The 13,787-nt window shown below is 43.9% G+C and overlaps 1 protein-coding gene across 3 annotated transcripts in view; it reads left to right on the plus strand.

Moving 5' to 3' along the window:
• LOC139574770 (copper-transporting ATPase 1-like) overlaps positions 1 to 11,014 on the plus strand; it is a 43,818-nt gene extending 32,804 nt beyond the window's left edge. For all 3 annotated transcript variants that reach the window (XM_071399650.1, XM_071399648.1, XM_071399649.1), the window contains exons 22-23: positions 3,986 to 4,206; positions 9,597 to 11,014. In XM_071399650.1, coding sequence (XP_071255751.1) covers positions 3,986 to 4,206; positions 9,597 to 9,870 — 495 coding nt within the window. In that variant the 3' untranslated portion in view covers positions 9,871 to 11,014. The remainder of the gene's footprint in view (positions 1 to 3,985; positions 4,207 to 9,596) is intronic.
• Positions 11,015 to 13,787: the final 2,773 nt, after the last annotated feature.

Genomic DNA, 13,787 nt, shown 5'->3' on the forward strand with positions numbered 1-13,787 from the left:
AATCTGTCTGATCGTCTCTACACGTTAATCTGTCTGATCGTCTCTACATGTTAATCTGTCTGATCGTCTCTACACGTTAATCTGTCTGATCGTCTCTACACGTTAATCTGTCTGATCGTCTCTACACGTTAATCTGTCTGATCGTCTCTACACGTTAATCTGTCTGATCGTCTCTACACGTTAATCTGTCTGATCGTCTCTACACGTTAATCTGTCTGATCGTCTCTACACGTTAATCTGTCTGATCGTCTCTACACGTTAATCTGTCTGATCGTCTCTACACGTTAATCTGTCTGGCTGTCTGATCGTCTCTACATGTTAATCTGTCTGATCGTCTCTACATGTTAATCTGTCTGATCGTCTCTACACGTTAATCTGTCTGATCGTCTCTACACGTTAATCTGTCTGATCGTCTCTACACGTTAATCTGTCTGATCGTCTCTACACGTTAATCTGTCTGATCGTCTCTACACGTTAATCTGTCTGGCTGTCTGATCGTCTCTACATGTTAATCTGTCTGATCGTCTCTACACGTTAATCTGTCTGATCGTCTCTACACGTTAATCTGTCTGATCGTCTCTACACGTTAATCTGTCTGATCGTCTCTACACGTTAATCTGTCTGATCGTCTCTACACGTTAATCTGTCTGATCGTCTCTACACGTTAATCTGTCTGATCGTCTCTACACGTTAATCTGTCTGATCGTCTCTACACGTTAATCTGTCTGATCGTCTCTACACGTTAATCTGTCTGATCGTCTCTACACGTTAATCTGTCTGATCGTCTCTACACGTTAATCTGTCTGATCGTCTCTACATGTTAATCTGTCTGATCGTCTCTACACGTTAATCTGTCTGTTCGTCTCTACACGTTAATCTGTCTGATCGTCTCTACACGTTAATCTGTCTGATCGTCTCTACACGTTAATCTGTCTGATCGTCTCTACACGTTAATCTGTCTGATCGTCTCTACACGTTAATCTGTCTGATCGTCTCTACATGTTAATCTGTCTGATCGTCTCTACACGTTAATCTGTCTGGCTGTCTGATCGTCTCTACACGTTAATCTGTCTGATCGTCTCTACATGTTAATCTGTCTGGCTGTCTGATCGTCTCTACACGTTAATCTGTCTGGCTGTCTAATCTGTCTGGCTGTCTGATCGTCTCTACACGTTAATCTGTCTGGCTGTCTGATCGTCTCTACACGTTAATCTGTCTGGCTGTCTGATCGTCTCTACACGTTAATCTGTCTGATCGTCTCTACACGTTAATCTGTCTGATCGTCTCTACACGTTAATCTGTCTGATCGTCTCTACACGTTAATCTGTCTGATCGTCTCTACACGTTAATCTGTCTGTTCGTCTCTACGTGTTAATCTGTCTGGCTGTCTGATCGTCTCTACACGTTAATCTGTCTGGCTGTCTGATCGTCTCTACACGTTAATCTGTCTGGCTGTCTGATCGTCTCTACACGTTAATCTGTCTGGCTGTCTGATCATCTCTACATGTTAATCTGTCTGTTCGTCTCTACATGTTAATCTGTCTATTCGTCTCTACACGTTAATCTGTCTGGCTGTCTGATCGTCTCTACACGTTAATCTGTCTGATCGTCTCTACACGTTAATCTGTTTGATCGTCTCTACACGTTAATCTGTCTGATCGTCTCTACATGTTAATCTGTCTGTTCGTCTCTACACGTTAATCTGTCTGGCTGTCTGATCGTCTCTACACGTTAATCTGTCTGATCGTCTCTACACGTTAATCTGTCTGATCGTCCCTACTAGAGGTTGACCGATTTATGATTTTTCAACACCGATACCAATTATTGGAGGACCAAAAAAAGCTGATACCGATTAATCGGCCGATTTTATTTATATTTGTAATAATGACAATTACAACAATACTGAATGAACACTTTTATTTTAACTTAATATAATACATAAATAAAATCTATTTAGTCTCAAATAAATAATGTAACATGTTCAATTTGGTTTAAATATTGTAAACACAGTGTTGGAGAAGAAAGTAAAAGTGCAATATGTGCCATGTAAAAAAGCTAACGTTTAAGTTCCTTGCTCAGAACATATGAAAGCTGGTGGTTCCTTTTAACATGAGTCTTCAATATTCCCTGGTAAGAAGTTTTAGTTATTATAGGAATTTTTAACTATTTCTCTCTATACGATTTGTATTTCATATAACTTTGACTATTGGATGTTCTTATAGGTACTTTATTATTGCCAGCCTAATCTCAGGAGTTGATAGGCTTGAAGTCATAAACAGCGCTGTGCTTCAAGCATTGCTAAGAGCTGCTGGCAAACGCAGTTAAGTGCTGTTTGAATTAATGCTTACGAGCCTGCTGCTGCCTACCACTGCTCAGTCAGGCTGCTCTATCAAATCATATACTTAATTATAATATAACAAACACAGAAATACGAGCCTTAGGTCATTAATATGGGCAAATCCAGAAACTATCATTTCGAAAACAAAATGTTTATTCTTTCAGTGAAATAAGGAACCGTTCCGTATTTTATCTAACGGATGGCATCCATAAGTCTAAATATTGCACAACCTTCAATGTTATGTAAAATTCTGGCAAATTAATTACGGTCTTTGTTAGAAAGAAATGGTCTTCACACAGTTCGCAACGAGCCAGGCGGCCCAAACTGCTGCATATACCCCGACTCTGCTTGCATAGAACGCAAGAGAAGTGACACAATTTCCCTAGTTAATATTGCCTGCTAACATGAATTTCTTTTAACTAAAAATGCAGGTTTAAAAATATATACTTGTGTATTCATTTTAAGAAAGGCATTGATGTTTATGGTTAGGTACATTTATGCAACGACAAGTGCTTTTTTCGCGAATGCGCTTTTGTTAAATCACCCGTTTGGCGAAGTAGGCTGTGATTCGATGATAAATTAACAGGTACCGCATTGATTATATGCAACGCAGGACACGCTAGTTAAACTAGTAATATCAACCATGTGAAGTTAACTAGTGATTATGTTAAGATTGATTGTTTTTTATAAGATACGTTTAATGCTAGCTAGCACCTTACCTTGGCTCCTTGCTGCACTCGCATAACATGCAGTTTCCTTGTGGAGTGCAATGTAATCGGCCAAAAATGCTGATTACAGATTGTTATGAAAACTTAAAATCGGCCCTAATTAATCGGTCGACCTCTAATCAAATCAAATTTATTTCAAATAAAATGTATTTATAAAGTCCTTCTTACATCAGCTGGTATCTCAAAGTGCTGTACAGAAACCCAGTCTAAAACCCCAAACAGCAAGCAATGCAGGTCTACATGTTCGTCTCTACACGTTAATCTGTCTGATCGTCTCTACACGTTAATCTGTCTGTCCTTCTCTACACGTTAATCTGTCTGGCTGTCTGTCCTTCTCTACACGTTAATCTGTCTGGCTGTCTGTCCGTCTCTACACGTTAATCTGTCTGGCTGTCTGTCCGTCTCTACACGTTAATCTGTCTGGCTGTCTGTCCTTCTCTACACGTTAATCTGTCTGTCCGTCTCTACACGTTAATCTGTCTGCCTCAAATTCATTTTTGAAGAATTGCGCAATTTTATTGTAGTGGTAAAGCTCAGTCTGTCTTGAATACTACATTTTCCTCTCTCCCCCATGTCTCTCTCTCTCTCCCCCATGTCTCTCTCTCTCTCCCCCATGTCTCTCTCTCTCTCCCCCCATGTCTCTCTCTCTCTCTCCCCCCCATGTCTCTCTCTCTCTCTCCCCCCCCATGTCTCTCTCTCTCTCCCCCCCCCATGTCTCTCTCTCTTTCTCCCCCCCCCCATGTCTCTCTCTCTCTCTCCCCCCCCCATGTCTCTCTCTCTCTCTCCCCCCCCCATGTCTCTCTCTCTCTCCCCCCCCCCCCATGTCTCTCTCTCTTCCCCCCCCCCCCCATGTCTCTCTCCCCCATGTCTCTCTCCCCCATGTCTCTCTCCCCCATGTCTCTCTCTCCCATGTCTACAGAATGACCTGCTGGATGTGGTGGGGAGTATTGACCTGTCCAAGAAGACCGTCAAGAGAATCAGGATCAACTTTGTGTTTGCTCTGGTCTATAACCTGGTGGGGATTCCTATCGCTGCTGGTGTGTTCATGCCTGTTGGTCTGGTTCTGCAGCCATGGATGGGTTCTGCTGCCATGGCCCTGTCCTCTGTCTCGGTGGTGCTGTCCTCTCTACTACTCAGATGGTGAGTTACCAGACCTGGCGCCAGTTTCCCATCAAGCTGTGGTATTTCTGTGTGTTAGCTCTCCTCGGCACCTTAGTTACTCTAAATCCAGCACTGAACTACAACTTGTAGTGTCTTATTGTTTCTGTATCTAACTCTCCTCTCTCTCTCTGTGTTTGTAGCTACACTAACTCTCCTCTCTCTCTCTCTGTGTTTGTAGCTACACTAACTCTCCTCTCTCTCTCTGTGTTTGTAGCTACACTAACTCTCCTCTCTCTCTCTCTGTGTTTGTAGCTACACTAACTCTCCTCTCTCTCTCTCTGTGTTTGTAGCTACACTAACTCTCCTCTCTCTCTCTCTGTGTTTGTAGCTACACTAACTCTCCTCTCTCTCTCTCTGTGTTTGTAGCTACACTAACTCTCCTCTCTCTCTCTCTGTGTTTGTAGCTACACTAACTCTCCTCTCTCTCTCTCTGTGTTTGTAGCTACACTAACTCTCCTCTCTCTCTCTCTGTGTTTGTAGCTACACTAACTCTCCTCTCTCTCTCTCTGTGTTTGTAGCTACACTAACTCTCCTCTCTCTCTCTCTGTGTTTGTAGCTACACTAACTCTCCTCTCTCTCTCTCTGTGTTTGTAGCTACACTAACTCTCCTCTCTCTCTCTCTGTGTTTGTAGCTACACTAACTCTCTCCTCTCTCTCTCTGTGTTTGTAGCTACACTAACTCTCCTCTCTCTCTCTCTGTGTTTGTAGCTACACTAACTCTCCTCTCTCTCTCTGTGTTTGTAGCTACACTAACTCTCCTCTCTCTCTCTCTGTGTTTGTAGCTACACTAACTCTCCTCTCTCTCTCTCTGTGTTTGTAGCTACACTAACTCTCCTCTCTCTCTGTGTTTGTAGCTACACTAACTCTCCTCTCTCTCTCTCTGTGTTTGTAGCTACACTAACTCTCCTCTCTCTCTCTCTGTGTTTGTAGCTACACTAACTCTCCTCTCTCTCTCTCTGTGTTTGTAGCTACACTAACTCTCCTCTCTCTCTCTCTGTGTTTGTAGCTACACTAACTCTCCTCTCTCTCTCTCTGTGTTTGTAGCTACACTAACTCTCCTCTCTCTCTCTGTGTTTGTAGCTACACTAACTCTCCTCTCTCTCTCTGTGTTTGTAGCTACACTAACTCTCCTCTCTCTCTGTGTTTGTAGCTACACTAACTCTCCTCTCTCTGTGTTTGTAGCTACACTAACTCTCCTCTCTCTCTCTGTGTTTGTAGCTACACTAACTCTCCTCTCTCTCTGTGTTTGTAGCTACACTAACTCTCCTCTTTCTCTCTGTGTTTGTAGCTACACTAACTCTCCTCTCTCTCTCTGTGTTTGTAGCTACACTAACTCTCCTCTCTCTCTCTGTGTTTGTAGCTACACTAACTCTCCTCTCTCTCTGTGTTTGTAGCTACACTAACTCTCCTCTCTCTCTCTGTGTTTGTAGCTACACTAACTCTCCTCTCTCTCTCTGTGTTTGTAGCTACACTAACTCTCCTCTCTCTCTCTGTGTTTGTAGCTACACTAACTCTCCTCTCTCTCTGTGTTTGTAGCTACACTAACTCTCCTCTCTCTCTCTGTGTTTGTAGCTACACTAACTCTCCTCTCTCTCTCTGTGTTTGTAGCTACACTAACTCTCCTCTCTGTGTTTGTAGCTACACTAACTCTCCTCTCTGTGTTTGTAGCTACACTAACTCTCCTCTCTCTCTCTGTGTTTGTAGCTACACTAACTCTCCTCTCTCTCTCTGTGTTTGTAGCTACACTAACTCTCCTCTCTCTCTCTGTGTTTGTAGCTACACTAACTCTCCTCTCTCTCTCTCTGTGTTTGTAGCTACACTAACTCTCCTCTCTCTCTCTCTGTGTTTGTAGCTACACTAACTCTCCTCTCTCTCTCTCTGTGTTTGTAGCTACACTAACTCTCCTCTCTCTCTCTCTGTGTTTGTAGCTACACTAACTCTCCTCTCTCTCTCTCTGTGTTTGTAGCTACACTAACTCTCCTCTCTCTCTCTCTGTGTTTGTAGCTACACTAACTCTCCTCTCTCTCTCTCTGTGTTTGTAGCTACACTAACTCTCCTCTCTCTGTGTTTGTAGCTACACTAACTCTCCTCTCTCTGTGTTTGTAGCTACACTAACTCTCCTCTCTCTGTGTTTGTAGCTACACTAACTCTCCTCTCTCTGTGTTTGTAGCTACACTAACTCTCCTCTCTCTGTGTTTGTAGCTACACTAACTCTCCTCTCTCTGTGTTTGTAGCTACACTAACTCTCCTCTCTCTCTCTCTGTGTTTGTAGCTACACTAACTCTCCTCTCTCTCTCTCTGTGTTTGTAGCTACACTAACTCTCCTCTCTCTCTCTCTGTGTTTGTAGCTACACTAACTCTCCTCTCTCTCTCTCTGTGTTTGTAGCTACACTAACTCTCCTCTCTCTCTCTCTGTGTTTGTAGCTACACTAACTCTCCTCTCTCTCTCTCTGTGTTTGTAGCTACACTAACTCTCCTCTCTCTCTCTCTGTGTTTGTAGCTACACTAACTCTCCTCTCTCTCTCTCTGTGTTTGTAGCTACACTAACTCTCCCTCTCTCTCTCTCTGTGTTTGTAGCTACACTAACTCTCCTCTCTCTCTCTCTGTGTTTGTAGCTACACTAACTCTCCTCTCTCTCTCTCTGTGTTTGTAGCTACACTAACTCTCCTCTCTCTCTGTGTGTTTGTAGCTGCACTAACTCTCCTCTCTCTCTGTGTGTTTGTAGCTACACTAACTCTCCTCTCTCTCTCTGTGTTTGTAGCTACACTAACTCTCCTCTCTCTCTCTGTGTTTGTAGCTACACTAACTCTCCTCTCTCTCTCTGTGTTTGTAGCTACACTAACTCTCCTCTCTCTCTCTGTGTTTGTAGCTACACTAACTCTCCTCTCTCTCTCTGTGTTTGTAGCTACACTAACTCTCCTCTCTCTCTCTGTGTTTGTAGCTACACTAACTCTCCTCTCTCTCTCTGTGTTTGTAGCTACACTAACTATCCTCTCTCTCTCTCTGTGTTTGTAGCTACACTAACTCTCCTCTCTCTCTCTCTGTGTTTGTAGCTACACTAACTCTCCTCTCTCTCTCTCTGTGTTTGTAGCTACACTAACTCTCCTCTCTCTCTCTGTGTTTGTAGTTTCACTAACTCTCCTCTCTCTCTGTGTTTGTAGCTACACTAACTCTCCTCTCTCTCTGTGTTTGTAGCTACACTAACTCTCCTCTCTCTCTCTGTGTTTGTAGCTACACTAACTCTCCTCTCTCTCTCTGTGTTTGTAGCTACACTAACTCTCCTCTCTCTCTCTGTGTTTGTAGCTACACTAACTCTCCTCTCTCTCTCTGTGTTTGTAGCTACACTAACTCTCCTCTCTCTCTCTGTGTTTGTAGCTACACTAACTCTCCTCTCTCTCTCTGTGTTTGTAGCTACACTAACTCTCCTCTCTCTCTCTGTGTTTGTAGCTACACTAACTCTCCTCTCTCTCTCTGTGTTTGTAGCTACACTAACTCTCCTCTCTCTCTCTGTGTTTGTAGCTACACTAACTCTCCTCTCTCTCTCTGTGTTTGTAGCTACACTAACTCTCCCCTCTCTCTCTGTGTTTGTAGCTACACTAACTCTCCCCTCTCTCTCTGTGTTTGTAGCTACACTAACTCTCCCCTCTCTCTCTGTGTTTGTAGCTACACTAACTCTCCCCTCTCTCTCTGTGTTTGTAGCTACACTAACTCTCCCCTCTCTCTCTGTGTTTGTAGCTACACTAACTCTCCTCTCTCTCTCTGTGTTTGTAGCTACACTAACTCTCCTCTCTCTCTCTGTGTTTGTAGCTACACTAACTCTCCTCTCTCTCTCTGTGTTTGTAGCTACACTAACTCTCCTCTCTCTCTCTCTGTGTTTGTAGCTACACTAACTCTCCTCTCTCTCTCTCTGTGTTTGTAGCTACACTAACTCTCCTCTCTCTCTCTCTGTGTTTGTAGCTACACTAACTCTCCTCTCTCTCTCTGTGTTTGTAGCTACACTAACTCTCCTCTCTCTCTCTCTGTGTTTGTAGCTACACTAACTCTCCTCTCTCTCTCTCTGTGTTTGTAGCTACACTAACTCTCCTCTCTCTCTCTCTGTGTTTGTAGCTACACTAACTCTCCTCTCTCTCTCTCTCTGTGTTTGTAGCTACACTAACTCTCCTCTCTCTCTCTCTCTGTGTTTGTAGCTACACTAACTCTCCTCTCTCTCTCTCTGTGTTTGTAGCTACACTAACTCTCCTCTCTCTCTCTCTGTGTTTGTAGCTACACTAACTCTCCTCTCTCTCTCTCTGTGTTTGTAGCTACACTAACTCTCCTCTCTCTCTCTCTGTGTTTGTAGCTACACTAACTCTCCTCTCTCTCTCTCTGTGTTTGTAGCTACACTAACTCTCCTCTCTCTCTCTCTGTGTTTGTAGCTACACTAACTCTCCTCTCTCTCTCTCTGTGTTTGTAGCTACACTAACTCTCCTCTCTCTCTCTCTGTGTTTGTAGCTACACTAACTCTCCTCTCTCTCTCTCTGTGTTTGTAGCTACACTAACTCTCCTCTCTCTCTCTCTGTGTTTGTAGCTACACTAACTCTCCTCTCTCTCTCTCTGTGTTTGTAGCTACACTAACTCTCCTCTCTCTCTCTCTGTGTTTGTAGCTACACTAACTCTCCTCTCTCTCTCTCTGTGTTTGTAGCTACACTAACTCTCCTCTCTCTCTCTCTGTGTTTGTAGCTACACTAACTCTCCTCTCTCTCTCTCTGTGTTTGTAGCTACACTAACTCTCCTCTCTCTCTCTCTGTGTTTGTAGCTACACTAACTCTCCTCTCTCTCTCTCTGTGTTTGTAGCTACACTAACTCTCCTCTCTCTCTCTCTGTGTTTGTAGCTACACTAACTCTCCTCTCTCTCTCTCTGTGTTTGTAGCTACACTAACTCTCCTCTCTCTCTCTCTGTGTTTGTAGCTACACTAACTCTCCTCTCTCTCTCTCTGTGTTTGTAGCTACACTAACTCTCCTCTCTCTCTCTCTGTGTTTGTAGCTACACTAACTCTCCTCTCTCTCTCTCTGTGTTTGTAGCTACACTAACTCTCCTCTCTCTCTCTCTGTGTTTGTAGCTACACTAACTCTCCTCTCTCTCTCTCTGTGTTTGTAGCTACACTAACTCTCCTCTCTCTCTCTCTGTGTTTGTAGCTACACTAACTCTCCTCTCTCTCTCTCTGTGTTTGTAGCTACACTAACTCTCCTCTCTCTCTCTCTGTGTTTGTAGCTACACTAACTCTCCTCTCTCTCTCTCTGTGTTTGTAGCTACACTAACTCTCCTCTCTCTCTCTCTGTGTTTGTAGCTACACTAACTCTCCTCTCTCTCTCTCTCTCTGTGTTTGTAGCTACACTAAGCCCAGCGCTGAGCTGCTGGAGTCTCGTCTGGGCAGTCAGAAGAGAGACGCTGCAAGCCTATCAGACGTCAGCGTACACATCGGCATGGGCGAGCTGCGTCGTTCCTCCCCCAAGCTGAGCCTATTGGACCGCGTTGTAAACTTCAGCCGCGCCTCCATCAACTCCCTCCAATCAAAGCACTCCCTGAACAGCATGGCCCTCAGCGAACCCGACAAACACTCATTGCTGGTGGGGGAGGCCCTCTGCGAGGAGGAGTTTGTCTGAGGCTAGGTTATGCTAAGCTACTCTAGTCTATGCTAATTTAAGCTTGGTTTAGCCATTTTATGCTTGACTAGGCTACGCTAAGCTAACTTAAGGTAGCGAAGGCTAAGTGGGTTACATAAGTTAATTGCCCCATCCATCTACACAGGTGCCCCCAGGGTGACATCTTTTGACTTGAAGAAGCCTTTCTGTTGTCCCACACCGTCTGACTGACAGTGTGCACTCCAATGGGTGCCTGGGAGGGCTTCATGTTCACTCTACCGCTGCCTGTGTCTTTTGTCAATGGCCACTTGTACCCTCAGGGGATGGGGTCTTACACTGGGGTCTTATAGGAGCTCGGACTCTTTGTCCAGGGTGTTAAGAGCTTCAGCTGAAAGACGATGCAGGTGTCATTAGGAAGACTGCACTGCAATCTTTTTCTATGTGCTTATAATATGAAGGTTTGCAGAGACAATCTTTTGACATTTATCCAAAGACACCCTAAAATGGTGCCCCATGTTAAAGTGTACTTAGTGTGACAAAAAAAACAAAAATCCTTCTGAGGCAGCAGAAGTGTATTAAATATACTGTTGTATATTATGATTGTATAATTAAGCAATGAGGCCCGAGGAGGTGTGGTATATGGCCAATATACCACGGCTAAGGGCTGTTCTTACGCACAAGATGCCGGGACACAGCCCTTAGCCGTGGTATATTGGCCATATAGCACAAACCCCCGAGGAGCCTTATTGCTATTATAAACTGGTTACCAACGTAATTAGAACAGTCAAAATAAATGTCATACACGTGGTATATGGTCTGATATACCATGGCTTTCAGCCAATCAGAATTCAGGGCTCAAACCACCCATTTTGTAACGAGAGTATTTATATTAGCCTTATTTAAAGACAAAAACAATTATCACAGTACTTATTTGTACTTTGTCATATATTTTCCTTGGAAAACGAAGGAATGTTGTTGAGGATGTTTATGTTTGTCATCCATATGTTTCCAACATAAACATCGTTTTCTCGAATTAGGATATATATATATACAGTATGTGAGTAATCATTTAAGAATGTACTGTATAAACTCTAAGGATCTCTTACTGCAGAATACTCGTGTAACCATTTGTACCAGTAAACGTTACTCAAGTGCCAATTGTATACTCAAAGTCCAACACATTCCAAAGATAAGGCTGTGACGCCGTGCTCAGCAGGAGTCTGCAGCTGATTGGCTCGTCTGCTTTACCACACTCTATTTATTGACTGAGTTTCTCGAAGAATTGGAATTGAATTAGTAACACAGACCTGTGTAAAACAGCCAAGAGTCCGTTATTGAATGTCAAATCTTCACTGTGAATGAAACAACCGATGTTACATGGTAGAAGTAATATGTGATTGTGTGTGATGGGACATTTTGAAAACCAGGAAGACGTGGGTCAGTAACAACTGGGTCTCGGGGGGGCACCAGGAAGACGTGGGGGGGGGGGGGCACCAGGAAGACGTGGGTCAGTAACATCTGGGTTTTTGGTAGATGCACCACACAAGGATGACTGAAATAGAGTTCTAAGTTGATTTCCAAATGTCATTCAAGACTATATTGCTAGAGACACTATGAAACACCCAATGTGAAGCTAGCAGGACAAGAAGGATAGGAGATTGTATGTCCTCTTCATTCATATTGCGGTCATGACTGAGCATGCCAGAAGGTCTGCTTGTTAGTTGAACTAGTAGTGGCTTGTCATCTGTGTTTCATTCATCTGAGTTGCTGTGCTTTTCAACATGATGTAGTCATGCAACACAATGTAGACACATACTGGTTCCTCCACATTAGATGCCAGTTTCATTGTGCTCTTATATGCATACCATAGTGTCAGTCACTACATGTATCTAGCTATCCAGGAGGGGGGGGTTGTGTGTGGAAGCCATGCAGGAGGGGGGGGGGGTGTAGAAGCTATCCAGGGGGGGTTGTGTGTGGAAGCTATGCAGGGGGGGGGTTGTGTGTGGAAGCTATCCAGGGGGGGGTTGTGTGTGGAAGCCATGCAGGAGGGGAGGGGGGGGGGTTGTGTGTGTGGAAGCTATCCAGGGGGGGGTTGTGTGTGGAAGCCATGCAGGAGGGGGGGGGGGTTGTGTGTGGAAGCCATGCAGGGGGGGGGGGGGGTTGTGTGTGGAAGCCATGCAGGGGGGGGGGGGGGTTGTGTGTGGAAGCTATGCAGGAGGGGAGGGGGGAGGGTTGTGTGTGGAAGCTATCCAGGGGGGGGTTGTGTGTGGAAGCCATGCAGGGGGGGGGGGGGGGGGTTGTGTGTGGAAGCCATGCAGGAGGGGGGGGGGTTGTGTGTGGAAGCTATGCAGGAGGGCGGGCTGTGTGTGGAAGCCATGCAGGAGGGGGGGGGTTGTGTGTGGAAGCTATGCAGGAGGGCGGGCTGTGTGTGGAAGGCATTAGTGTTTCAATATAGGTTGTCTGTATAATTATCTTGGAATAAACTGCTTTGACCTTGTTCTTCTGTTTATGTTAATTTAAACACACAGCATCATTCTGACCCATCAAATCCACTTGATTAGCTTTTTAAATGGATAAAACATTCCTATTGCAGTAAAGTGCACTATGGTGGAAAAAGGTATCTGCTGTGTCTAACCTTGACCAGTAGATGGCAGTAAGCAACCAGTGGTTTTGCCTGTCTGGGTTTGAATGAGAGATGATGAAAATGTTATATTTATGTACTTTTTCATATTTTGTTACATGGAGACTGAATAACCCCTGGTCAGGTCACATGGTTAAGGCTCCAGGACGCTGACAGCATCCGATGTCACAGGAAGGTCAAGATCATCAAGGACCTCAGCCACCATCTAGGTGGAGACAGGACAGGTGCACTAAAGCTGGGATTGGCTGATAAACAGCTTCTATCTCCAGTGAATCAGACTGTTAAACAGTCACTACTAGCCGCCCTACGCCCAGTACCCTGAACTTTAGAGACGGCTGCCCTATGTACATAGTCACTGAACACTGGTCACTTTAATAATGTTTACATCCGGTTTTACCCACTTGATATGTACACTGAGCGTACAAAACATTATGATTGACCAGGTGAATCCAAGTGAAAGGTATGATCCCTTATTGATGTCAGTTGTTAAATCCACTTCAAATCAGTGTAGATGAAGAGGAGGAGACAGGGTAAAGAATTTGTAAGCTTTGAGACATGGATTGAGTATGTGTGCCATTCATAAGGTGAAGACAAAATATTTAAGTGCCTTTAAACGGGGTAGTAAGTGTCAGGTGCACCGGTTTGTGCCAAGAACTGCAACGCTGCTGGGTTTTTCACATTCAACAGTTTCCCGTGTGTATCAAGAATGGTCCACCACCCAAAGGACATTCAGCCAACTTCACACAACTGTGGGAAGCATTAGAGTCAACATGGGCCAGCACCCCTGCTTTCGACACCTTGTAGAGTCCATGCCACGAAGAAATTAGGTTTGTTTTGAGGGATTTTATTGCACCTGAGATAAAATCTTCAAATGTGTGTATGTGACCTCATTTAGTAGTAAAAACAAAAACAGTACAACCCTTTTGAGACTTCATTATTTTTTATTTCATCCAGTTAGTCTAGACATTACAACATCCCAAATTTACTGCAAAAAAAAACCTATTAAATATCAATATTCCAGAATACCCTTTACTAAAAATACCCATTTCAAATTAGATTACTGTAAACTGTCATGACGTATTCCTCTTGAGTGTATTTGTATCACTTTGGCTAGATTGACATTGCAGCAGATTGACTTGGCAGATAGGCTGTAGGCCTGTAAAACATTGATTGATATTTACGTAAGACTTTTATTTTGTAAATACTTATAATTTGTAGTAATTAAGGTTTGTTCGGGCAGGTTTGTGTGGAATTTCTTGGGGTTTGGTACATCAAGTTAAAGAGACACGAATACATT

This window comes from Salvelinus alpinus, chromosome 4, assembly GCF_045679555.1.
Source record: "Salvelinus alpinus chromosome 4, SLU_Salpinus.1, whole genome shotgun sequence".
Taxonomy (NCBI): Eukaryota; Metazoa; Chordata; class Actinopteri; order Salmoniformes; family Salmonidae; genus Salvelinus; species Salvelinus alpinus.